Below are 26,990 nucleotides of genomic sequence, written 5' to 3' on the forward strand. Positions count from 1 at the left end.
CCCCAGCCTGAGACCCAGAACCCATCAATTCACCACCTACTTCTTTTAACACTTCTAATTCCTTCATCCCCTCAAGCTCCTATCAACTTGCTCATTCCTACTTAAAGACCACTGAGTGAGTGACATTAAATCCAGTTTTTCTTTCATTAAAATGTGCTTGTTTTCATGGTGGCATTTTAGTTGACATGAGTTAGTACCAGCTCAGGCCTTGACAAAGCTCTGCCAGTCCTGCACTGTCTTCATGGTTGAGTGGACATGCTAGAGTCAGAGTTGCAGTACATTTTGAGGGCCTTCCAACCTTCCGGGGTCATCATCTGACATTGTATCACACACATTCTGTCATGATTCATAGGGTTTTCATTGCTGATTTTTGGAAATAAACTATCATGTTAGTCTTGCTGCCCTCTCTTACAGTAGAAGTTCCACTAACACCTGTCCCCGGTGGGTAGCATAGCTTCTGGTATCACAGCCAACCAGTATGACAAGCTGACAGACATGTGGTGGAGGTTCAGTATTAGAGTAGGAGAATCTTCTTTTCTCTTTGTTTTGTCCATCTGTAGTGTTCTTTTGTCCTGTTTAGAAAAGGCAGTTCTTTTCAACTCTTGTTAATATAATTCATTTTCATTTTCCTAGTAGAAGCATTTATCCAAAGCCCAATTTAGAGGAAATGCTTCAAAATCTTTACTAGTCAGCCTTGGTAGTAGATTCAACAACACATCAGATGCCACTGAATTAGCTGAACTCTTGAATATAAAGTTCTGTAAAGTCTATGTAGCCATTGCAACATATTTCAGACCCCATAGAGCAGTAAGGTTGGTGTTGGAATTAGCAGAAGTAGATGGAGGAGTGTGGGAGATCATATTTGACCTGATAGGAATTAGTTTTATTCTGTGGATGTTGTTGACGGGAACAGTTCCCCTCTGTGGAGTTGGTAGAAGTCAGACTGTCACCGTGCGGCTTACACTCATTTTACAGGGAACAAATGAGGAGTGATTGCAGCCCTTGACTTCACACTTCTGTCCTTGTTGCAGTCAGCTCTCTGGTCAGTCCTGTGGCATGGAGAAGACAGGCTTCTCTGAGTGCTGGCCAGTGGGCAGCTGTCTGTGTCCCCTGGTCTGGAGGAGGCCTGCCAGTGGGAGCAAGAGGGAAGGAGAGGAGGGGAGAGGCTCAAGGGCTTGGAAACACTCTTCAAAGCGTTATTCACGGCTGGATTTGAAAGGATACACACAAGTCAGTCTTTATTTTTCCTAGCAATTGAAACACAAAGTGCTCATTATTGCAGGCAGAATGACTGATGATGCCGTGGCTTTTCAGCTTAGGAGCCAAACAAAGCTACACTGGCACAGTAACAGCACCCTATCCTTAAATTGTACCGCCAGCTCGCTTTATAGTCTGAAACAGCGTTTACCTTCTGAGGAGCCACCAGGATTGTGACGAATGGGCCGAGTAGAATCCTGGGTTGCACTGGCTCAGAACAGAGAGCAGCTTGGCTGCCCTAGACTCTGTTACAACTTGCTGTGGGAGGCAGTGCATTTAGTTGGAGGTTGGCAATGGAAAATAATGGTCTCCACTGGACAAAGAACCAAGCTCTTTTTCTATATACAGTGTGGAGATAAGGAGGTTCTTGGATCACCTGAATATTTTTACAGCCCCTCCTTGGTGCCGGTCTTGAACCAAGACTGAACCATGACTGTCTGTCCTGTACATGACCAAAAGGGTCTCCCAGTTAATGTCTCATTCCTTTTTCTTCCCTTTGCACACTAGACAACAGTCTTTGTAAATCAAGTCAGAGAATGCCACCCACCACACCGAAAACCCTCCTCAACAGTCCCTTAACTTGATAGAATCCAATCCAAAGTCCCCAGCAATTTCTCCACATCATTTCATTTTCATCCCATCACTGCAAGTTCTTGCTCATTAAATATGTTTTTTAAACTATTATCTTGACTTATTAATTAATAAAAGTTAAGTGTTTAAGCCTTCAACTGCTAACAGAAAGATAGGTGGTTCAAGCCCTCCCCACAGCTCCATAGGAGAAAGATGTGGTGATCTGTTTCCATAATGAATGTGACCTTGGAAACCCTCTGAGAGGTTCTGCTCTCTCCTTCAAGGTTTTTTTGAGTGGGAAGCAACACAATGCAGTGGGCATCAATTAATTTAATACTTTAATGCTAGTAGCAGTGATGCATCTTTAGATAGCTTTTGGAACTATTACTATCTCTTTGTGAAAAGTTTGCGAATATATGATCTGAGAAAAAAATTTTACACAACATTCATATACATATGCATTCATATACACTCATTCATTCATATACATGAATAGGCAGATGTCTAGAGAGCAGAATTTGGTGGCTAACAAGGACAGGGAGGAAGGGGAGGGACAGAAGACCCCTGGGTTAGTATACTGAAGTTCTGTTTAGATAATGGAAGAAATTAAGAACCACTGATGCCGATAGTTGATCATGTTGAAAATCATGTCATTAAAGTGAACCTGTAGAGATTGTTGAAATGTTCAATGTTTGTTGACGACCACAATAAGGAACTTTTAAAAAAGGATTAAAAAAACTTATTTGGGAAGACTGTATCAGTTACATGAAACAAATCATACCTCGAAGACCAAAAATCTAAAATGAAAACAAGTCAATGCTGAAGGAGTGTTCATTTCTTTCCCCACCCACCCCTACTCCCAAGCTCACCCCTAGTCAGATGGTTTGTTCTAAAGTATACCAATGCAGCTGTTTGGGTATTGACGGGCTCCTTTTGGGTACATCTGAGATTCATATGTGAAGTGTTGCCATAGATATTTTTGCTTATTCTGCTTAGATTAACAAGGAAAAGCTTAGACTTCAAAACTGTACTTCTGCCTCAGTTAAGATCACAAAGAGCTCTTTGTTAAGATTGAGTTTTTATTATTTAATAACATGGCTAGGAGGAGATTCACTTTTGTTTCTGTTAAAGTTTTGCCCAGCATGGTTTGGGGGCTTGGGATGTTTTGTTATTTTGAAGAGCACAGGAAGCAATGGAGTGAACTGTCGTTTACTTGTAAATATTTTCAGCTTAGTCCAGAGGGAGTTCACTGCCAAACTAAAGGTGGCATCTCGGGCCATTCATGTTCACTGGTAGCTCCCCAGGACAAGGAAGGCCATCTCCTCGTGTGTGATCTCCCCACTAGAGGGGTTTTTTATGGATTGGCTCTAATTCTGTAGCAATGGGTTGATTTGTTGTAAGTATAAATGTTAAAGCAAAATGTATTTTAGTGAAAAAAACATTAGAAAATGGCTTAATTGTATATTTACATTCCAGAACCAATTGTTAATTATACGATCTAAGACATTTGCATCATCTAGCAAAAATGCTCATATTTCCAATCGTGTTGGAATTTCCAAAGTGATGTCATGCAGCGTGAAATGTGAAACCAGATGCATTGGTTATGGTACTTTCATTTGTTAAACTTGCATCAAAAAGACACATGTTAGTGAAATCCTGAAAATGGAAGCTAAGAGGTCTAATTCCTTCTTTTTTCTTCTTGTTCTTCTCTACTGGAGTCATTAGATGCTCACTGAATATGCCTTAAAAGAAATGTTAAAAGGCCTATGTTGTTTTGCATGGCAATTATGTTCATTAGCCTTGTAATCTTGAAGGGTTAACAGGCTAAACTTGGGGAGCTATGCTTGTGGTTTAAATTAGAATAAGCTAATGCATAGCTTAAGGAGCACTGGTGATATGGTGCATTGAGTGTTGCACTGCTAAGCAGAAGGTCAGCAGTTCAAATGCACCAGCTTGCTCCATGGGCGGAACATGGGTAGGCTCCCACCATTAGGATTTCCAGTCTTGAAAAGCCAATGATGGAGAGTTGCTACGAGTCAGAATCGACATGACGGTGGTGGGTTTGGGTTTGGGTTATTGTAAGTGTTAGGAGTCCATGGAAGGAGCAGACTCATAAGTGGTTGAACATCTGCCAAACGAACACCTCTACTTTGACACCTAGTGGATATCTAAAACATGAACAGTACTAGAGTCGTTGGATAGCTTAAATAGAAAATGTACGTGACTCCTAACCCAGTCCACCCAGAAGCAACTCAGAGGAAAGGCTTGATGATCTTCTTATAAAAACTCAGCTGCTGAAAACCTTCTGGGGCACAGTTTACACTGACAGAGATGGGATTGCTATGTCAGCATCATCTCAACTGCAACTGGAAGTATGGATGCAGAGAGAGGGAGAGAAGGTCCTCTAGAGTGCCTAGGACTCACATTACCAACCCAAAGGCATGCCGTTTGAATCTCCCAGCTGCTTCTCAGGAGAAAGAAGAATAGCCTCCTCCACTCACCAGAAGGTCAGCTATAAATTGGTTCTGACCAAACGGAACATAACAACAAATAAATATATACTTATATCTTGAAATTGTGCATGCTAGTGCAAACTAGAATTTACTGATTCATACAAAATTTGAATTAATACTCCTTTACACTATAGTACATCTTGGAACTGAATGGCTGGAAAGAGTATATTTTAAAAAGAGTGTTTTTAAGTCAGGCAAACCTGGGCTCAACTCTGCACTCAACTATGTGATGGCTGTTTGATGTGGAGGTAATTCACCATCTCTATGGCATTTGGTGTAAAGGGTTAGATGACGTGGGAGGTGCGTAGGTAAAGGGCTGGCCTCGTGGAGGACTGGAGGGATTTGGTGAGTGGTAGTAGTGATGATGCTGATGAAGGTTGTGGCTCATTTTCCGAAAAGATGAGTAGAGGCCGCTGTCTTTCACAGCCTCTGCACTCTGCCTCCTCCAGACCTCTGAACAGTATGCATCAGTCACTGATACAGACTCCTCATGGATAATCAATCATAAAGTCAGATCCAGCTTCTAGCAACCCTTCATCAGGCTTCTGAGGCTGTAAATCACAGTGGGAAGAGCTTTCCCACTTTTCTTCCAGAGAGCTGCTGGGGGTTTTAAACTGCCAGGTGGTTAGTAGCACAATTCCCTACAAACCCCACGTATTCTCAGTCATTGAAATGTATCACCCATTGAGACACTGTGTCACAGTCATTGGTATAGTGAGATTAGATTAATAAGTAAGTCAATTGAGGTATATAATAATATTTGGACAGTGGACACGAGCATACCACTGGTCATGAAGATTGTGCAGGACTGGATGGCATTTTGTTCTGTGGTCCAGAGGTAACCATGAGCTGATGCAGACTTGGTGGGAAAAAATCAGTAACAACAACAACAACAACAACAACAAATATATAACATCAGACCCACTGCAGTTAGGTTAATACCAACTCACAGTGGTCCTATAGGACAGAATACAGCCTCCTGATAGTTTCCAAAGCTGTAAATCTTCACAGATGATGAGCAGACTGCCTCACTACGATTGCAGAGAGGCTAGTGGGCTTGTCCTGCTACCCATTCACCTTACTTAACCACAACACCAGCAGAGCTCCACTTTTGACATGCAATAACTAAAATAAGATTTGCTTTTTGAGAAATCTTCCTGGAATGCTAGTTAAAGGGGACAAGGGAAGGCTTCTGTTTCCCTCCACATTCCTTCTGAAGAGATGATTCTCCATCATCCTCCAGCTTAAGCAAGCCTTGCCTCTCACTCGTAGTCAAGCAAGCATTTAATAAACTGAGTATGTTCAAACACTCTTTTGTTCTAAACTGTTTCCAGTTGCGCTGTCACCAACTAGGGACTCAATCCTAGAGGGGTGCTAATGTCGGTAGGTGCCTTGAGTCAATTCCAATTCATGGTGGTCTTCATGGGACAGTTCTAACTCTTGGCCATAGTGAGTACTCTTTAGAAAAGCAGATCACAGGTCTTTCTCCCATAAAACCCCTCAATGCTTGATATTACATCATTATTGAACTGCCCAAATTGTTTAGTACCTTCTGGTTGAATACAACTCATGGTGACCCTGTGAACAACAGATCTGAGACCTGTTCTATCGTGTCTTCGCGATCCTTACCATCCCCGACACATTTGAGCCCACTGCCGCAATCAGTCCATCTTAGGGAGGATCATCCTGTCTTTCATGGAACCTCCACCTTTCCAAGTATGATGTCCTTCTCCAAATAATAGCCCTTCCTAACAACCTGTCCCAAGTATAGGAGTCAAAGCTTTACTATCATTACCTCCAAGGAGCACTCTGCTTGCGTTTTCTCTAAGACATACATACCTCTGGTCTTTATGCAACTATGGGATGTTCAGTACTCTTCTCCAACACTGCAGTTCAAGTGCATCACTACTTCTCCTGTCATCTTTATTCAGTGTCCAGTTTTCAGATGGATAGCAGGCAATTGGAAAGACTGTGACTTAAATCAGACACACCTTAGTCTTTAGGCTAACATCATTGCTCTTCAGGAAACTGCCAGATTACATTATTATATACTTGCCAGGGCGCTGATAACCATAGCTCCGCCTAGCTGACACATACTTTTGGAGGAGACACACGTGCGCGCGTACACACACACACACACACACACTTAACACTTTTCTATAAAACACTGTATCGATTTGGCCAGAATAACAAAATGGAATGGATTGGTGGGAAATCAATCCAAATGACAAGAACATTGAATTACAGCTTGATTGGGCTGATGTGAAACAGTTTATAAATGACAAAGAAGGGAGACTGAGCAATCTAGACTTAATGGATTTTAAAGATGAAAGAAATGCTGAACAAGGAAGAAGAGCAATTGTTAAAAAGCTCTACAGTAAGAGCACTAGCTGGAGTTTTTTTTCTGTGAAAATAAAGGGCTTTAGTTCCTGGATAACATAGATCCAATGCCGATTGCTAAAGTCATTGGCCAGATCTGGGGAGCTGTGAGATACTACCAAGAAATAGATGGAGAAACAAACGGACGATACAGGCAACTCTCACTAGTTTTTAACAATGGTCTTGAGCTTGGCAGAGATGGAGAGCCTGGCGCAAGGTAAGGCGAGGTCCTGATCTGCTGTTCATAGGATGGATAACTATGAGCCATGGTCAACTTGATGGCACACAGTGATAACAATTATATTACAACTTTCATATATGTGGAGCTCTGGTGGCCGAGTTTTAAGGAGCCAACCCAAAGGTATATAGTTCAGGTCTACCAGTCTGCTGTGCAGGAGAAAGATGGGAAATCTCCTCCCATACAATTATGCTGCCTCTGAATACCTCCTGGAGTGTCAGCTGTGGGTCAGTTCTGACTAACTCAGTACACAACAACATTAATTGATTCATAATGGCGATATGGGTGATGGGCAATCTCCTCTTGTAAAGATCGACAGCCTTGGAAACCTGGTGGAGGGTCTCCATGAATCGGAACCGATTGGCTGGCAGTGAGTTTGGGGTCATGTAGAATTTAAGCTGAGCAAGCAGCTCTCACTTCAAAGTTGACCACAAACATGGAGTTCTGAGAAGACAGTGCTCCTTAGTAATTGCCAGTGTTAGAGTTGAGTTGCCTTTGCATGCTAGAAAGGTTAAAACTTTCCAAAGAATGCTGAGTATTCCTGTTCCTAAGTCTTCAAAGTACTGTCAGAATCCCAATAAGGTACAACTGAAATTCCTTGCAGGCATTCAGTATGCCTAGTCAGCTATGACAGGGAACTTAGTCAAGGCTCGTGGGTAGGAAGAGCCTTAATCCCAACGTATCACTGCACCAGCTGCAGATCAGTAAAGATATTTCATTTGTAGTAGGTCTGTTGCTTTCTGGGGAATTCTCAGTAAAGCACACTTCTTTATTGACCAGACTAGAGTACAAACCACTTCACATAAAGCTAATATCCCAATTCTCCCACCCACCCCCCGCTTTTTTTTTTAACTACTCGAGTTAAAAATTATTCTAGAAAACAGTCTTTTACTAAGAATTTATGTGAATGAATGTCTGGAAATGTTGTAACAAACGATGCTGAGCCTGGTCTCCCATAGCTCCCACATTTAAGTCTCGGTGGCAATGCACTTGGTTTACAGTGAGGCACTAACTTAGAGGCTGAGGGTCAGAACCCACTCAGCAGGTCCTCGGAAGAAAGGCCTGGCTTTCTACATCCATGAGTTTACAGTCAAGAAAGTAGAACTACTCAAGTCTATTTGGTTTCGTTTGGAATGGTTTTGTATCATTTTGTTTTGTTTTATATGAGAATTAAAGTAAAAAGAATAGTGAACCCATTTCCTTTACAAAGGATGTATTTGCTGCAGAAAAAAGGATCTTATTTGTATATAGAAACAGAAATATTCTTTCTGGAGACTGGTATCTGAGTTAGTGGGGTACCTTGTTTTTTCATATAATAAGGAACTCTGGTGATGTAGTATGTAGGGTGTTGGACTTATCACTGATAGGCGGTGCCTCTCTGGCGGTTCAAATCCACCAGCTGCTCTGTGGAAGAAAGATGAGCAATCTCCTCCCATGCAGTTTACAGCCTCTGAAAACCTGCTGGAGAGTCTGCATGGTTTGGTTCTGACTCAATGCAGCACACCACCACCACCACCTGTTTGAATCCCCCAGTCATTCTGCAGGAGAAAAAAAGGGGCAGCCTCTGCCCATTACAATTCACAGCTTCAGCACCTGTGTGGGGCATGTCTGCTCGGTCACACAGGGTCATTGTGAGTTAGCATTAGCTAGCAACAGATGTCTTTCGAATAATCAAACCCTACTTTTAACCTGAAATCCCTGTTTTTGAAAGGATTTTGTAGAGATACTAGGTGGCATCAGTTACATCCAGAGCTCTGGTGCAATAGGAGTTAAAGTACTCAACTACTAGTCACAAAGTTCGAACCCACCATCTGCTATACAGGAGACGATCACATCTGTAAAGATTTACAGCCTTCAAAATGCTGTTGAGAAGTTCTCCGTTGGCCATGGCATTACTGTGAGGTGGAATACACTCAGTAGCAGTGAGGTTTTGGGGGTTTTAGGTTTTTTAAATCAACTATTAACTTTATCTTAATTAGATTTACACTTGGAAAGAGGAGTGGCATCCACTTCTATAATAGCTGCCTCCGGAAATCCTGTGAACCTGGAGAGAGGATGAGAGACACCCAAGCATCAAGGACTCTCCTTCATAGGGTCGCTATGAGTCGTCTGCAACTCGACGACAATTAACAACAACCACAACAGTTACAGCATAGTCAGGAAGGAGCTTTTTAACACAAATCTGGTGGCAGTTGTTGCTAAAGCCCTATACAGTTAGCAGGACTAAGTGGTCTGGCTTAAAGAAGGAGACTCTTGTCTCTCTAAAGTAAATAACCTTTGTCACTTAAGTACGGTGGCAGTGTTCACAGCATCCCATCCGGTCCCAGCGGAGACTGCTTGCACTCCAGGTCACTTCCCTCTCCAGGGCAGCCTGCTGATCTCACTCAGGCCACATATTCCTGCTCAAACATTTCTCTCTCAGTGTTTGCACAGGTGCATCTCTGTTCATATAGCCTTTTTCTGAACTTGTCTGCTGGTGTACACAGTCGTAGATTTCAGTCTCTGCCAAGTCAAGTCAGAAGTGGCTCTCAACCTGCTGGGCTACTTGGTTATTAGGAAGCTCTGGTGGTAAGGAATTGCACTGCCATCCTAAAGGCACATGGTTTGAGTCCACCATCTGCTTCATGGGAGAAAGATAAGCAGACTCCTCCCATGCAATTTATGGTCTCTGAAAATCTGCTGGAGAGTAAACTAGAAGTTGGTTCCAACTCGACGACACACAATAATAACATTGTCTTCCTATGTGGTTTTCAGCCTCTGCAAACCCGCAGGAGGGTCAGCTATGAGTCGGTTCTGACTCAATGGCACATAAGGACAACACGTGTTTATTGAGAAGTCCTGGTGGTGTAGTGGGTATCAGCCACTCACCTCCAGGTTGTTTGTTCAAACCTACCAGCTGCTCCAAGGGAGAATAATGGGTAATCTCTTCCTGAAAAGATCTGCGTTCTTAGAAATGCAGGGGAGGGTTGCTGTGAGCTGAAACTGGCTTGATGGCAGAGAGCTGGGGTTGGGGTTTTTGTTTTGCTTTTAAAGTTGGTTATTGCAACAGTATTCCTCCAACTCTATAGAAGAGCTCTGGTAACAGTCACAAAAGGACAAATACTGCATAGCACCACTGTTATAAAGTAGGTCTGACATGAGGGTTGGAAGGAGAATAGGATAAGAGTGGATAGATAATGACCATTGCACTGAAACAGATGAAATAAAGAACTGTATAAAAGGAATATATGATTAGGCATTATATGTGCAACAGCCCAGAATAAAAGATACATCATTGCAAAGAGGGCTAGGGGTGGGAAGGGGTAGTTCAGTAATTGTGCAGTAATGAATGTTTTTTTAAAAAAGTCAACTGAGGGAGGGAGAGGGTGTAAAATGTGAAACAATAAATGAATAAAAATCTAACTTCTCTATAAACCTTCATTAAAATCACAATTAAAATAAATGTGTTTAAAAAAAACACACACACACACACAAAAAAAAACAACAACAAACCAGAGTTCTGGTAACATAGTGTATAATAGATCAGGCTACTTACCTAAAGGTTGGTAGTTCAAATCCACCAACTACTCTGGGGAGAAAGGTGGGCAGTCTCCACCCAAAAAGATAAGAGAGCCCCCAGTGGGGGGCTGCTAGGAGTTGGAATTAGTGCCAGTAGGTGGGTGACAGGACAGATTTTTAGAAATGTTCAATATGTTTACCAATAAATGTTCTTAAAAGTGTGTGATCAGATTAAGATTCCCCTTTACCTTTGCACCCAAACCCTAGAGCCACTGTTTCTTATAGCAGCGGTTTAAATGGTGGTGCATATAGCAAGTGGACTTTGTCGCCTTTTAGGGGCTTTGCTGTTCCTCTCAGAGTGAATATGGAAGTTCTACAGTCCTAGAAAAGAAAAAAAGATTCCCCTTTACCTGTTTCCAGTCTGTGCACCTTCTTGTGGGTGCTGAGGAGCACATGACCACTACACCACACGGTGCCAGCTGATCCGTCCCCTGTGTAATTGAGGCCATGATGCAAACCAACGGCTACTCCTCCTGCTTTTCCTGCAAGTGTCAGATAGTGGAGACAGATCTGACTTGGGGCTAGAATCAGAGTGCTGGTGGCATCCTTGTTACACGTCAAGGTGATAACCAGAAGGCCAGCAGTTTGAATCCACTAGCCACTCCTTAGGAGTAAGATGAGAGTCTCCTGCTATAAGTATTTACAGCCTCGGAAATCGACGGAGGGTCACTGTGCGTCACATTCGGCCCTGTGGCAGTGGGCTTACTTGGTGTCTGTGGTCTGCTTGGCGTTCTGTTAGCCTTGAGGCCGCAAAAGTGAAGATGGTGTGTCCCACGCTCTCAGAGTCCTGGTGAGTGGACGTAAAAGTCAGTTACTGCATTGCAGTAACCTGTGTCCACCAGCCAAGATCTGCTCCTGGAACGCTCCCCTCCTAGAAATCCTTACTCCAAACAGATGGGTTTGTGCTGAGTCAAAATCCACTCAGCAGCATGCCTTTGATTTTTTTGTCTATGATGTTGAGGGTGCAGATATTGCCTTTAAAAACAAAACATAACAAACTACAGGTTGATTCTAAACTCACCAGGACCCTTACAGACAAGGAAGAACACACTGCCCTATTAGGTTACAAGGCTGTAATCTTCAAGGAAGCCAACTACCACAGCGTTCTCCCAAGGAGTGACTGGTGGGTTTGAACCACCAACCTCAGGGTTTGCAGCAATTGCTTTAACTATCAGAATGGATGGTGAAGAGATTAACAGCTTTAGTTTGCTTGACTCCACAGTCAACAATCTTGGCAGCAGCAGACAGGAAATTAAAAGATGCATTGTCATGGCAAAGTGTGCTGTTAGGGACTTCTCCAAAGCACTGAGGAGCAATGGTGTCACTCTGGAGACTAAGGTGCACCTGATACAGGCCATGGTCTTTGCAATCACTTGCTATGCATCAGAGAGCTGGACAATGACTAGGGAGGATAGAAGAATTGATGCCTTCGAGCTGTGGTATTGGAGAAGAATATTGAATATACCATGGACTGATAAGAAAATGAAGAGGTTAATCTTAGAGAGGGTTAAACAAGGCTGCTCCTTGGAGGCAAGGGTTCTGAAGCTTTGTCTGACATAATTTGGACATGTTGCAAGGAGGGACCTGTTCTTGTAGAAAGACATCATGCTTGGGAGGGTGAAGGGACAGCGCAGGAGAGGAAAACCCTCTATGAGGTGGATTGATTCTGTAACTGGCATAATGGGGGTAGTTGTGTCAGGGACAATGAGATAGGCACAGGATAGAGTAGGGTTTAGGGCTGTTTTTCGTAGGGTTGCTATGAGTCACAGGTAACTCAAAAGCACATAACAACAACAACCACACTTTAGCCAGAGCTCTGCTAAGTGGAGTGTTGGACCATCTTAAATAGCTTCCTCTTTCCGTCAGCTTTGACTTGTTTCCCACGCAGACCTTTGCTTTTGGTACGCTGAGCTTGGAGCTTTGCGTTCGAATCAGCTGGTGTTATCAGCAGCTTCCCTCCTTATGGTTTTCAGGTGCCACCAAGGTCAACCTGGTGAAGATCCCGGCCTCGGCCTCCAGCCCTCGGGACACAGCCCTGGCGGCTGTCATCTGCAGCGCTCTGGCCGCTGTGCTGCTGGCCCTGCTGGTTCTCTGTGTCATCTACTGTAAGCGGCAGTTCATGGAGAAGAAGCCCAGCTGTGAGTGTGTGCGCTTCCATTTCCTTCTGGGTCAGGGTTCACCAACATGTCTCCCTAGAGTTCAGTGAAAAATGAGACCGCATGACCAGAGTCCATTAAAGGAAGAGAGCACCTTCGTGCTGGGTGGCAGATGGTGGGACTTTATAGAGGAGGGGACAGTGCTAGCCACATGCCATGAGATAAACGTCCTGTCACGAAGCTCTGGCGTCATCCCAGCTCACGTGGGGTCAACTCTGGCCCACGGTGACCCCCACATGTGTCAGAGGAAAACAGTTTCCAGTGGCTGGTTGTGCAGAAGCAGACAGCCAGGCCTTTCTTCTGAGGGGCGTGCGGGTGGTCTCCAATCTCCAAACTTTCAGCACCTTAAAGCCTTTACAGCAGCCAGGGGCTCTTCCAGAAACCTAAATGCCCCAATTTTCAGTTGTCTTAAGAATTATTTCCATATTTGTACTCCGATGAGAGAAGAAATCATTGCAAATCTGAATGATGGCTATCTTTTCCTTTTAAAAAATGCAAATGCTAGAGCTATAGGGGTCAGTGTGGGGTGCCCACAACTCTGCTCTCTGAGGAGACACATCCTTTGTACTCTGATAAAGCCTCCTTCCCCCACAGGGTCACTGAGATCTCAGGATGTCCAGTACAACGGGTCTGAGCTGTCCTGCTTTGACCGGCCAGGGCTCAGTGAGCCCGCACACCGGGCCTGCTGTCAGTGCCACCGCGATGCTGCCCAGGCCTGTGGTAAGCCCGGATCAGAGAGGGGCCCCTGGCTCACCAACAGGTGTTCAGAGGCTTCTCCCAGCAGGTCCTATTCCATGCATTGCTCTTCCCTTCATGGTTCTTTCAATCACTGCCATAGAATTGATTCTGTCTCATAGCGACCTGGTAGGAGAGGGTGGGATGCCCCATCATGTCTGTCATCGTCACAGGAGCTGACGGCCATGTCATTCTCCTGCAGAGCCTCTGGGGCTTCAAACCTCTGACCCTTCGAATAGCAACCGAGTGTTTTAACCACTGGTCAGCGGAGCGCCTCCCTATGTAATAACTAATATCAACCTTTTAGGGATAGACTGTGAGACCACACAGGCATTTTCACACTTCCACCCACTGGGGTAGCACCTGTTTGTGACTCCACCCTAGATCAATTGTTGTTATTATTATGTGCCATCAAGTGGCCTGTGCCTCATCACAACCCTATGTACAACAGCCCTAAATCCCGCTCTGTCCTGTGCCACTCTTATTGTCTCTGACACACCTACAAATGTTGATTATTTTTTCTAACTCTTTCCTTCCTTCTGCATTTATTGGTGGACTTCATATGGGTAGGAAGGGTTTCTCCTTCCTCTTTCATTCATCTTGTCAGACTCTACTCAGTGGGCTACAGTTCTTTTCTATCATAACTGATCTTCATGCCCAAATTCTCCTGACAGTTTGGCTAGTGGAAATCCCTTCAGATGCTCCAGGGCCAACTGGCCATCTCCCTGGTGGCCTGCTAGCACTTTCTTAATTTCTGGAACAAAAAGCAGCTCCATGCTTGCCTTATATACTTTCATCACCCGTACCCTAGCATCAGACCTTTCAATAGAAGATGGCAAGGTCGTCTGCTTGTCAGTCATTCTAGAACATTCCCTGGTGGGCATGCCAGGCACTTACTGAGTTATTTGAAACCAGACCTTGGAGCAGCCACTATGGTCATGATGTAGTCAAGGCTAATGCTGTAGGATGAAGGCCTCAGTGTAAGAGACTTGGATGAAATTTGGATGTCAAAAGGTTATACTATTAAACCTTTTGTTCTTGCCTTGGAATTGGAACCAACTCATAACTTACCCTCCATGGGGTTTTCAGAGGCCATAAATGACATGGGAGGAAATTTCCCATTTTTCTCTCAGAACAGCTGGTAGATTCCAGTGGCCTGCCTTTGGGCTGGCCATGCAGCATTTTACCCCCTGGGCTACCCGAGCTCTTAACATCCTATCTTGTTGGTTAACTGGCTGCGATTCCACCTCCATATTCAACACTTTTTTAGAAAGGGAATTTCTAGCTTAAAATATTTTTCTCTGTTTATAAAAGTAGGAGATAGTCTTCATAGTAAATTTGAATATACACAAACATTTTTTTAATGTAAATATCTAATTTTTCCAAATCTTTAGCTTTTCTTTCTTTATATTTCTGTGCTTTGGTGTGAGTTTTATAAAACCAGAATTATATATAAATATATATGTAATTTTACACAGGTACATAAAGACAATCAAAAATCTATAAAGCTGTTCACCAAGGTGTTGATGGTGTTTCCAAGGTTAAAAGACTGAGAAACCAATTTCATACATACCCTCAAACAGCACTACTACCATTTGTTGTTTTTCTTAGATGAGAATAATTGAATATCAAATGTGATGAGTCATACTAAGCTTGACAGCACCTAACAACAGTCCTTTCCCTCCAGAAAAATCACTCAAAGGGAAATAGCTAACCCTTCAAGAAGTGGGGGTTGAGCTGGTTGGAAAGGAAAAGTTCTAAAGAAGCTCGTGTGTTCCTCCTCCACAGGGCCTGTGCACTTGGTTCCAGCGTTGTGCCGGGACGAGGTCCGCAGTGTGGCCCGGGCGGCCCTTGGCTGTGCCATGCATGCCAAGACGGGGCTCCATGACAGGTAGCTTTCTCTTATCAGTCACTACCTCTCCGCGTGCAAACATGTTCTCCTGCCCTTGCAAACTCTGTCCTGTATGGTCTCTATTAGTCAAAATTGACTCGGTAGTAGTAGATAAAAGGACACTGTGTGAACCAATCCAATGACAATGTTTCTTTGGTTACATCATTGCCATCAAGTCAACTCCAGCTCATGGGGACCCTGCCGGGCTGCCCCATAGGCCCGCAACTGTAATTTCTGTGGAAGCAGCCTGTCTCATCTTTATTCCTCAGAGCAACTGGTAAATTTGAACTGCTGATCTACCAGTTAGCATATGAACACAAAACCACTGTCCCACCCGGGCTCCTTATCTATACAGCTAGTTTAACTGTGGGTACCTCACTGCACTGGGTGTTTATTAAAAACTGTGGTTGGTGACAGTTTGGATTTTGGAGTGGGGCATGACAAGAATAAACTAGTTCTCACAAAGGTACTACCACCTGGTGCCATATTCTTTACCCTCCACTCCCTGTTATTTGTGCTGTAAGATGTTTCACCTCTGGCATGAGCAAGTCATTTTTAATAGGTCTTGCACTCACTCAATTTTAGAATGTCAATCAAAAGGCAGAAAAAAAATGTTTTCATGGAATGTTTTGGATTAAACACTTTGCTAGCGAGTTACTTCTGACTCACCGCAGCTCTGGAGGACCTTGTAGAACTGCCCTGAAGGGTTTCCAAGGCCTCTTCCACCATTATGGAAGCAGACTCCCTCGTCTTTCTTCCCAGGAGAGATCCAACTGCCAACTTTTTAATAGCAGCTGAATGTTTAACCACTGCACCACCAGGGCTCCTTTGCTTTATATTGTCTATAACCGTATAATTACTCAGGAACTCTGGTGCCTTAATCTACAGGGAGTTACAGTGCTGGCCTCCCTCTGGCAGCTTGAATCCACCTACCGTTCTGAGAGAGAGAGAGAGCGAGAGCGCAAGCAGTTTCCTCCCAAGCAGTTTACAGCCTCTGAAAACCCCCTGGACAGTCAGCTATGAGTTGGTTCTGATTCTAAGGCCATAAAAGAGATTCCAATCATTGTTAAGAGTTCTCGTGACATAATTCATAATGTGTCAGGCTACTAACCAAAAGGTTGGCAGTTCAACTCCACCGTGACTCCAAGAGAGAACGCTGAGCCATCTCCTCCTCTAAAGCTGGGGAAACTAAATGGGGAGTCATCATGGGTCAGAATCGACTCAACGGTCGTGAGTTTGGTTTTGCTTTCTATAATTATTAGAAGTGAGCATAAAAATCAGTTTTACAGTATATTGGATAACTTCTTAGCGCTGTCTGGAGGCAAGTGTGTAACAGAAAGTACTGGGATTCTGACTTTAAAAATTCCTGTTTACTCCTAAGGACTTGGGCTGGTGGCTAAACTGCTTTCTGAAGCAATATTTTAAGGCATCTTTTAAATGTGTGCAGGGCCACGGGCTCCATGGGGGAGATGGTACCAGCGTTCTTTGGCTCCCTGTCCCGCTCCATCGGCAGCGAGTTTTCGGATGCCTGGCCGCTGATGCAAAGTCCCATCTGTAGTGACAGCATCTCCTTCTGTGAATCTTACCCTGAACTCACTGGCGACGATCTTAATGCACTCAACCCAGAAAGCGAGAACGATGCATCTTCAGATTTAAACAACAGCCAGGATTCGGTTGGCAGAGCTACTCCGACTCAAACTCATTCTGAAAACATTACAGAAACTGGTAATGTCTCTAGACGGAACCCCATGCCCACGGAGCCAGCACTTACACAGGACGCCCAGGATCAGGGGGACGCCCTGAACCTCCCCACCTCTTCCCTCCAGGTAAGACAGGACTGGCTGTTTGATGGTAGACTATAGAGAATAGTACTGTACTCCCACTTACGAGGAAGCTGATGAAAAGGTTTTTCCAATGTTGTTGTTGTTGCTGTTGAGTCAGCCCAATTCATGGGGACCCCACTTACAATGGGATGAAGTGCAGCCCATCCCAGAATAAGTTGTAAATCAAACCTGGTCTAAAGGGTTCTCATTGGCTGATTGTTCAGAAGTAGATCACCAGGCCTTTCTTCCTACCCTTAGTCTGAAAACTCTGCTGAAAACTATTCAAACACCATAGTAACATCCAAATCTCCACTGACTGATGGGTAGTATCTTTGGTTGGGAATCAACCATGGCTCTACTGCATGAAAGGTGAGAATTTTACCACAGAGCCATCACTAACCCACTAAAAAAAATATTAAAAAAATCATGGCTGTGAAGTTGATGCCAACTCCCAGGTACCCTGTAGGACAGAGTAGAAGTGCCCGTAGGTTTCCAAGGATGTGATCTTTACAGAAGCGGACTGCCTCCAAGGAGACCATGGCTGGGTGCAAGCCTAATTTCAACTAGCAGCAGAAAACCTCAGCACCACGAGCAATATAACAAAGTGTGGCTTAAAAAGAAATTTGGACCCTTTTACATGTCTTTAAGCAGACAGAGCTCGTCTGAAATGTCCTAAGGCAGCTGCCTGCCCTCATTCTTCCGTGTGCGCCTGCCTACCTGGCACAGCGCCCCCTACTGCCTCCCCTGATCAAGAGTGATGCATTAAGGGAGTGTCAGTCAATCCCTAACCAACATCTTGATGGTGTTGTGATGCTGCTCACCGTTCCACAATCTTGTCAAATACCATAATGATTACTCGTTATGTACAGTGGATGAGCTTCTACATTGATTTATGCTGGGAAGCAGGAGTGGCATCCACTTCCTAAACTAGATACCTCTAGAAACTCTACAAACCCACTAAACTTTATAAATGTAAAGAAATGATGGTAGTTATAGAACAGAGTTATGTACAGAAATTATGTTAGTCATAGAACAGAGTTTAGGTCTATTGTGCAAAACTTACTCTCAGTTGTATTTGACTTGACGACACTTAAGCAGTGTTAAGTGAAACTAGTGCTGTTATATATGGAGGAACACTTTTCCACTTTGCACATCACTTTTTGTCAATGTGCTGTATGAAGCAACCTGGGTTTGCTGTGATGCTGAACCTTGTGCCATTGGAGTATCAAATACCAGATTGGCTTCCCTCTGTGGACAGTGTTTGGTGGAGCTCCCACCTGTAAATCAGGTAGGGAAACAGGAGTGGCATCCACTTCCTAAACCACATCCCTCTGGAAGCTCTATGAACTTGGAGAAATGACGACCGTTATGGAAAGGCATTAGGTCTTTTGTTCATTGAGTCTCTATCAGTCTGGATGGCAATCAACAACAACATCATACTGCCTGATGAGGGTTCAAGGTGAACAGCAAAGGAAGCAGTCACCCTCCACTTACTCTCATGAGAGGAGGCAATGAGTCAGTGTCACTGGTGGACCACTGTCTCCAGGGCCAGCAGGACCTCTGCCCACTGTGTGCAGCCAGAGCAAGGAAGATGCCTCAGAATAAAAGTCTGTAAGGAATTGAGCTGCCAACTGCAAAGGTATGAAGTTCAAATCCACCAGCTTCTCTGCAGGAGAAAGATAGGCAGTCTCCTCGCATGTGATTTATTGCTTCTGCAGATCTGCCGGAGGGTCAGCTATGGGTTGGTTCCAACCTGATGGTACATAACAACGTCTAACACCCACACCAGAATGCCAGTTGATTCTCTGTGGTTTCCAGAAGCAGCCTGCCCCGTATTTCTCCCACAAAACAGCTGGTGGGTTCAAATCTCCAGCCTTCCAGTTAGTAATGAGTTGCTTAACCACGGCACCACTAGGGCTCCTTAAAATAAAAGGCTAAGGACTCTGAAAATCTGGTCTGTCACGTGTTTGTTGCACTGATTGTGCTATGTCACTGGTGAGCTCGCTTGGGTTCGCCTCAGGTCCGATCTCCTACGCAGGCATGACTGTGGCAGAGATGCCAGGATTCTTGGGCCATCCGCTCACTAGCCACAGCCTTTTAGCATACTGCCAGGAAGTAGCCTGATCCCTCACCTTAATTGTGTGGCCTGTTGCCATGTTTGTTTTATTCAGACTAAAGAATAAAGCATCTCGATGCCAAGTCATTTCTATGCCAGCTTATTCCTTCTTTTCTCTTTACATTGTTGGTGCAAGTAACGCTTCCAAATAGTGTTAGTACAGTCAAGGAGCCTGGTAGATTGCCAGTTATGTTGGCTGCTAAGTGAAAGATTGGTGGTTCAAATCCACTAACCACTCCTTGGGAAAAAGATGAGACAATCTGGTCCCTTTAAGACCACAGCCTCAGAAACCCTGTGGAGGGTCACCATGAAAGGTGAACAGGCGCTATTCCCACTGAGGTTTTTGTCGATTTGTATTAGTGTAAAAGATTAGAAGCACATTTAGTATGTAAGATAAGTATGTAATGACCTTATTAATTCCTTTTCAGCAACAATAGTCATGATCATTATCATATGCTAGACAAATGTACTTTCAAATATGAAAAGAGGGAGCTCTGGTAGCCTAGTAGTAAGAAGGTGTGCTGCAATCCCATAGGCATGCGGTTCGAATCCACCAGCTGCTTCATGGGAGAGAGATGAGCAGTCTCCTTCTGCGTGACTTACTGCCTCTGAAAACTCGCTGGAGGCTCAGCTGTGGGTTGGTTCTGACTGAACAGTACTCAACAACTACAATATGAAAAAAAGTCATAATTACATTTGAAATTAATTTGATGAGCATATGTTACAACCAAATTGTAAAATAGGACTTATCAAAGGTCTTCCCTTCCCGAGCTGTGTATTTCATAATTAGAATTCAAGTAAATGTAATTATGACATTCACAATTCATGAAGGACATTGTTAAGGTGTAAACTGTTGGAAGGTATAGAGGTGGCTGTGGCCACACTGTGCTTTTGCATCAATTCTTCCTGCGGAGTCTAATGCATGGTTGTTTCTGAGAACAGTGTGGCTCCACCTCTTTTCTTGTGGCTGGATAGGCCACTCAGGCTCTGTTGGCTCGGGGGAACACACAGGTCTGAGAGCCGTCCTTTGTCAGTTTTTATCAGACTCTCTCTGCAATCGCTGCTCCAAAAAGCAACATCATTTGCTAAGATGGGTCAGTCTGTTTGCTTAAAGCAAAAGAACTCATTTTCAAGGTCAAAGTGAAAGAATTGGAAAAGAGCCTTAGAGAAGGTGTGAGAAGAACTGGGTTCTGGTTTCCTAGTCTTGTAAAATCATCAAGAAATTGAGCAGTTGCTTCTCACATTAAGGTGAATATGGACGTTGTTATCACGCCATTGCACCAGCACAGCAGATGAAGCTCTCCAACTAGAAGGGTACTGTAGGAGCTAGGAACAATATTCTCATGAACAAAATTTTATCTGCTAGATCATTGTGGTGCAGTCAGAGTGCTCCTTGGAGGCAAAGATGGCAAAGCTCTGTCTCACGTACTTTGGGCAAGTTGTTCGGAGGGGCTGTTCCTTGGAGAGGGGCATGATGCTTGGAAAGATGGAGAGTCAGTGAAAGAGAGGAAGACCCTCAAACAGATGGGTTGACATAGTGACTACAGTAATGGGCTTAAGTGTATCAGAGACAGTGAGGATGCCACAGGACAGGACAGGGTTCAGCTCTGTTATTCACAGAGTTACTATGAGTTGTACTTGACAACAACTAACAGCTAGTAAAAGTTGTTTTAATAATCTGTATTTATAATGTCACTTTCACAGTTTTTGTGAATAAGTCTTGTTTTTAAAGCCTTCCCTCTTTTGCTATTTCAGGAAGCCTAAAAGACTTACTTTTGTCTACAATAGAAGCATGTGTGGGAGACCCTGAGGGCCGGTCACTGCTGAGGCTCAGGGACTGCGCCCAGCCTGGCCCCATGTCTGGGAAGGACAGTGTGAACTACACTGACAGCATCTGAAGCCCTCCATCACTCACATCTGAGCCAGGCCAGCTGAAAGCTGAAACCCCCAGGAATCCCATGACTGAGCTCACTGCAGGCAGGTTCCTGGTCCTCTGCCTTTTCCAAACAGCAGCACCCATGCCACATGAGTGACTTCAAAGCCTGGCAGACTGAGTTTCCAGCCTCAGAGCTTGAGAGTATCTAACAAGAAACGGAACTGTGTCTGCCCATTTTTCAGGACCTAAGCCCCAGACTCTAACTTTGTATGTACGTTTGCAGAAGTAACTTCAGATAGCCAGTCAGCCTGCTGAAAGTTGACATAATATGAATGGCTGTGTTGCTGGTGTAGACTGGGTTGAAAAAGATGCCTCCATTAGATAAAGGTCATTTTCTTATCACCTCCCTGATGCACGCAGGTGGCTATGGCTTGGTGCAGGCCTGTCTGAATCTTGGGTTTGTGAGATGAAACCGATTGACCAACACAGGACTCAGAGGAGGACACCTTTGTTCCAGAAACCACTGCTCACCCCAGCTTCTCTGTCTCAGTACCTGCTATTGGTGGCGGCAAAGGAGCTGAATGCAGGAAGGTGATGGGTGATGGACAGTTCACTGTCCGGAGTTAAAACCACTTAGAGATGTGTGTACACAGATGAACTTTTTAATGTGAAAATGAGCTGATTGAGAAGCATCTACACCTGTGGTTATTCTTAAGGGCTCCAGAACTTCTCTTTAGTAGAAAAATGATGTCTATAAAGGGGATAATCTTTTATTAGTATTGTATCTGGGTAGCTAACTGAAAGGTTGAGATTTCAGACTCCCCTTCTGGTGCCTCAGAAGAAAGACCTGGCAGTATCATCAGAGTCAGCTCCACCCTAGTGCTGAAGGTAATGCTGAAGACTAAGTGACTGGTCTTCAGTGAGGGGACACCACACACTAGAAACCAGAAGAAAAAGCTGTTAGGTGAACCAGGACGATACAGAGTTTCTTCCACCCTTAACGGGTGGCCTAGTCAGTAGAGAGTTACATCACCAACCCAAAGGCAGGCAATTTGAATCCACCAGCTTCTCCACAGGAAGAAGACAGACACTCTCCTCCTGTGATTTATAGCCTCTGAAATCCTGCAGGAGGGTGAACAGGTTCTGGCTCCACCCACTGAGGTTTTTATAAACACTTAGCTATAGTAACAATCTCTTATCTTAGCCTAAAGATGCTGGCTAAGATTCTCAGTCCCATCCCAGCTTGGTAACTGCCTTCAGGAAAAGAAAGAAAGAACTGGTCCAGCAGGGAAGGGCTCCTGTGTGCTTAATCCCTTATGCCCTGGAGAAGAATGAATACAACATACAAGGGCAGTAGGTTTTTTCCCAACTTGACTGGACATGATCAGGTCTGGCCCTCCTCCCCTAGCTGATTATCATTCACTCTCTCACATTTGCACTTGAAAAGCACAAAAGAACTAGACCTTGAAACACCAGTCGTGAGAAGGCACTCAGGTATTTTGTTTAAGAATGACCCTTCCCCGATCAGTCCCAGATCTGTTACCTAACATTTAAACTGAACCTGAAGACTCTGTCTTTCCAAAGGCATTTTATCATCTCCCTCATTAACTCCTTGTTTGCTGTCATTACAAGATGTGGGGCAAACGTTATGAACCATCTTTCATGTCTCCATCTCTCTGTCTTTCCATACAGATGAGCTGGTCTGTGGCTCGTTCTTCACAGTCTGTTTGTTTTACTGAAGTAAAAGAATTACAGTGTCTCGTGGGAACCCTACAACCTCTCACATCTATCTAGTGAACAGTCTTTGAACAAAAAGTAAAAACAAGCAAACCCACTGCCTTCAAGTGTGTTTCAGACTCATGAAAACCCTCCTTTGGCTTTTGAAGCTGCAAATCTGTACAGGAGGAGACTGTTCAGCTCTCTCCCAGGAGCGGCTGGTGGATTCAAACTGCCAGCCTCTGGGTTAGGAGCCTGATGCATTAGACACTTGGCCAGCAGAGTGAACTTTTCTTCTTTTTTCTGGAGTTACACTGCTCACCATGTGTTTGAGCTGCTCTGACTGTTTGACTCCACCAACCACACCAAAGGAGAGATTGAATATCTCCTCCTATGTGATTTGCAGCCTCAGAAATCTATGGGAGGGTCAACTATGAGCAGGCTTTTAGTGTAAACCAGTTGTTTTAAGTTCTTAGGAGAATTCTGTGTGAAAGACCGAGATCTGACCCCCAGCTGTCTGAATGGGGTTTCCTTGAGGGATTTGACTGTAATTCATTTGTGTGTGTCACTGTTTGCAGTCTGATCCTTATGTTGGGATGATCAAAGGTCCATGAGGATGGCCTCCTCTTGTGTCACCCGAACCTATTTTCCATATGGAAATCCCTGAGTGATTTCAAAGACAGTACTTGCTGGCAACAGGGAGAATGACAGGAATGAGAAATCTGCCAGAAAATTAGCCCTTGTGCAAGAATGATTACCCGATTAAAACAAGCTTGGAAGCAGGAGTGGCATCCACTTCCAAAATAGCTTGCCTCCAGAGATCCTATGAACCTGGAGAAAGGACAGAAGTTGTACAAGTGTCCAGGTCTTTCGTTCCTAGGGTCACTATGAGTCGCCTATGATTCAATGGCACTTAACAACACCATCACAACAACAATCAGTAGAGAAGCACATAGAGTAAAAGCCAGTTGCATCTGATAATGGACTGAGATAGCTTGAGCTGCTTTTATCAAGAGAAGGCATCTTGTCCAACATTTATTGTAGAAACCAACAATAATATTCTTGGCTCTTTTTAAACACCCCCACTGAGAAAAGACAGTTTGCACGTCATGTACCTGGGATATCCTATAGCAAGCAAGATGCGAAGTGGGTGTGCAGCCTTGCATCAGAGGGGACCAGGTTTAGCCTGGGGTCACAGGGTGTTGTGCTGAGGGGGCATGGCAACAAAGGAGACCGGGACCTAGAGAGCCAGACGTGTTTTCTAACCTTTGTGTATATGGAATATATATATATATTTTTAATATAGATTTTTCTACTTTAGGTAAAGTGTCCATGTTGACACTCCCTCGGTTCAGCACTATTGTCTGTGCTAGTTAAAAAGATTTAGGAAGAAAAAGGAAGTAAGTCCAGCCTTACTTTAAGGTAGTCTGCTTAAATCTGTTACTATTTTATCCTTGCTATTTTGTATTCTGAATTGTTGTTTTTAATCTGTAAATTATCATTTCTGTATACAAATAGTTTTGTAAGACCTTTTTTTAGTTTGTGAATAAACTGTTACCTGGTACTCTTATTTCTGTGTCTGGTGAGAAAATTATTGAAAGTGATGCATGGCTGTCAGTGTCAGACTCTCACAAAGTTCTGCTTCTCTGGTGCCTCAAACTTAGAGGGTGGTTTGAAATCCTTACTGAACGAAAACTAAACTGGATGCCAGGTCAACAGTTCTGCCCCATGATGACTCCATGTGTATCAGCATAGAAGAGCTGTGCTCCATAGGGTTTTCAGTTGTGGGTTGCCGGGACTTTCTTCCATGATTCCCCAGCATGATGTCTAATTGCCAGCCATTCAATTAGTTATTGTTGTGTTTATGTGCTATCTGGTTGGAACCAACTCCCAGCTGACCCTCCAGTGACTTTTCAGAGACTGTAAATAGCACAGGAGGAGATTGCCCATCTTTCTTCTTCAGAGCAGCTGATGGATTTGAACTGCCTCCCTTTGGGTTAGCAATACAACTCCTGACCCAGAAGTCCACCAGAGTTCCCTGTTCAGTTAGCAGAGTCAATCCATATATTGCCTAGAGACCTAAGAGGTTCTAACAGGAGTGTGAACCCTGGTGGCACAGCAGTTGAGCACTTGGCTACTAACTGGAAAGTCAGTAGTTCAAACCCAGTAGCCACTCTGCAGGGAGAAAGAAAAAAAATATATAAGGCATTCTGCTTCTGTGAAGATGACAGAGGTAGAAACCCTGTGAGGCAGTTCTGCAGGGTGGTTATAAGGCAATGGGTTTGTTGTGTTGAGTTTTTATTTTATTATAATACGAATGGCATATATACTATTATCACCATTATTAGAGGCTTTTTTGCCCTTGGGCACTTGTCTTTCTGAACATTTTTGAAGGTATTGCCTGATTTTGTTACGTTATCAGTGTATCACCTTCTGCCATCATAGGACCAAATGACTGGCTGAGAATGTCCCAGAAATCTGTGATACTTAACAAATTTTAGTAAAACCTGAGGCAGGTGTTTGTTAAGATGTCATGGTACCAAATGGAGCCTTCACTTCTCTGTCAGTGATGTCACATGTCAACCAAACAAAGGACCATAAAGTTTCTACTGCAGAGACTGGATGGCCTCTGCCCTCCCTCACCATGGGCCTTAAGATGGGTGTGATTTATGGCTGCTTAGAACTCCTTTCTCCGAAAGACTTGAGGACAAACCTTTAGCAGGAAAATAACTTTCCCTGGGACCGTAGTCTTCTCAAGCAAGTTTCCATTGCTGATCTCTAAAGACAGTGGCTTTGTCTTCTTTCTCTTGTTTTTGTCTTCCTTTCACTTTCCTTCTTTCAGATTTTGAATGACATTAGCACGTCCTACTTATGTATACCATCAACTTCTAAAAGAACGCAAAGTCCATCTTGGAAGAAGCACAGCCAGAGGATCATAGGAAGTAAGGAGGGCGAAACTTCTCACGTACTTTGGGCATGTTGTCAGGAGGATCACTGAAAAAAGACGGGTCAGCACGGTGGCTGCAACGTCAGCCAGACAGGTCAGCACAGTGGCTGCAACGTCAGCCAGACGGGTCAGCACGGTGGCTGCAACGTCAGCCAGACAGGTCAGCACAGTGGCTGCAACGTCAGCCAGACGGGTCAGCACGGTGGCTGCAACGTCAGCCAGACAGGTCAGCACGGTGGCTGCAGTGTCAACCAGACAGGTCAGCATGGCTGCATCGTCAACCAGACGGGTCAGCACGGTGGCTGCAACGTCCAGCTTAAGCACAACAGAGGTTGTGAGGACGGCACCGAACCAGGCAGGGTGTGTGTGCTGTACACGCGTCAGGGCCTCTTTGGCAGCATCTAACAGAAATTTAACACAGGAATAATTGCATGCAGTAGGCTCTAAAGGGGATTGAGTTGAGCTATGCAGAGAGATTTTCTTTACCAAGGCTGATTAGTTACAGTAAATAGGAGATCTACAGAACACTACTGGCAATCACTTAACAGCAGATAGGGGAAGCTGCCACACACAGTGCCCACCTCATAATCAGGATCTTGTTCCCTTGAAGTTAAAAACACCAGCTTAATTACTCTCAAAAGACCCATTCCACATAGAGGCTGTTTCTATGTGAATCCTTCATTCAACATTCCTTTATAGAGTTCTATTTAGATGTCCCTAAGTCACACACTGTGACACTGATGTGTCAAATGCGTTAATGGCTGGTTACCCAATGTGGACAGTGTAGGCTGGAGTTCCCCGATTAAAACAAGCTTGGAAGGAGGAGTGGCATCCACTTCTGTATTAGCTTGCCTCAGGAAACCTTATGAACCTGGAGAGAGGATGAAAGACACACAAGTGTTGAGGACTTTCCTTCATAGGGTCGATATGAGTCGCCTGCGACTCAACAGCACTTAACAACAACAACAACAACAAGTCATACAAAGGGCTCCTGGCTTTGGAGTGAATGAGGCACTGAACTGCTAAGCAAAAGGTCAGTGGTTCAAATCAACCAGCTGCTTCATGGGGATAAAGATGAGGCAGTCCACTTCTGTAATGATTGCAGCCTTGGCAATCCTGTGAGTAAGCTCTGTCCAGTAGGGCTGTTATAAGTTGGAACCAACAGGATAGCAGTGAGAATAAATTGTTAATATGCTCATCTGCTAACAGAAGAGT

The 26,990-nt window shown here is 44.2% G+C and overlaps 1 protein-coding gene across 1 annotated transcript in view; it reads left to right on the forward strand.

The window, feature by feature from the left end:
• TNFRSF19 (tumor necrosis factor receptor superfamily, member 19) overlaps nucleotides 1-26,180 on the forward strand; it is a 73,818-nt gene extending 47,638 nt beyond the window's left edge. The window contains exons 5-9 of the mRNA XM_006894129.1: nucleotides 12,489-12,653; nucleotides 13,266-13,391; nucleotides 15,195-15,297; nucleotides 16,745-17,123; nucleotides 25,833-26,180. Of these exons, the coding sequence (XP_006894191.1) occupies nucleotides 12,489-12,653; nucleotides 13,266-13,391; nucleotides 15,195-15,297; nucleotides 16,745-17,123; nucleotides 25,833-26,180 (1,121 nt within the window). The remainder of the gene's footprint in view (nucleotides 1-12,488; nucleotides 12,654-13,265; nucleotides 13,392-15,194; nucleotides 15,298-16,744; nucleotides 17,124-25,832) is intronic.
• Nucleotides 26,181-26,990: the final 810 nt, after the last annotated feature.

The sequence above is a fragment of the Elephantulus edwardii genome, unplaced genomic scaffold, assembly GCF_000299155.1.
Source record: "Elephantulus edwardii isolate Elephantulus edwardi_28Jun2011 unplaced genomic scaffold, EleEdw1.0 scaffold00135, whole genome shotgun sequence".
NCBI classification, from domain to species: Eukaryota; Metazoa; Chordata; class Mammalia; order Macroscelidea; family Macroscelididae; genus Elephantulus; species Elephantulus edwardii.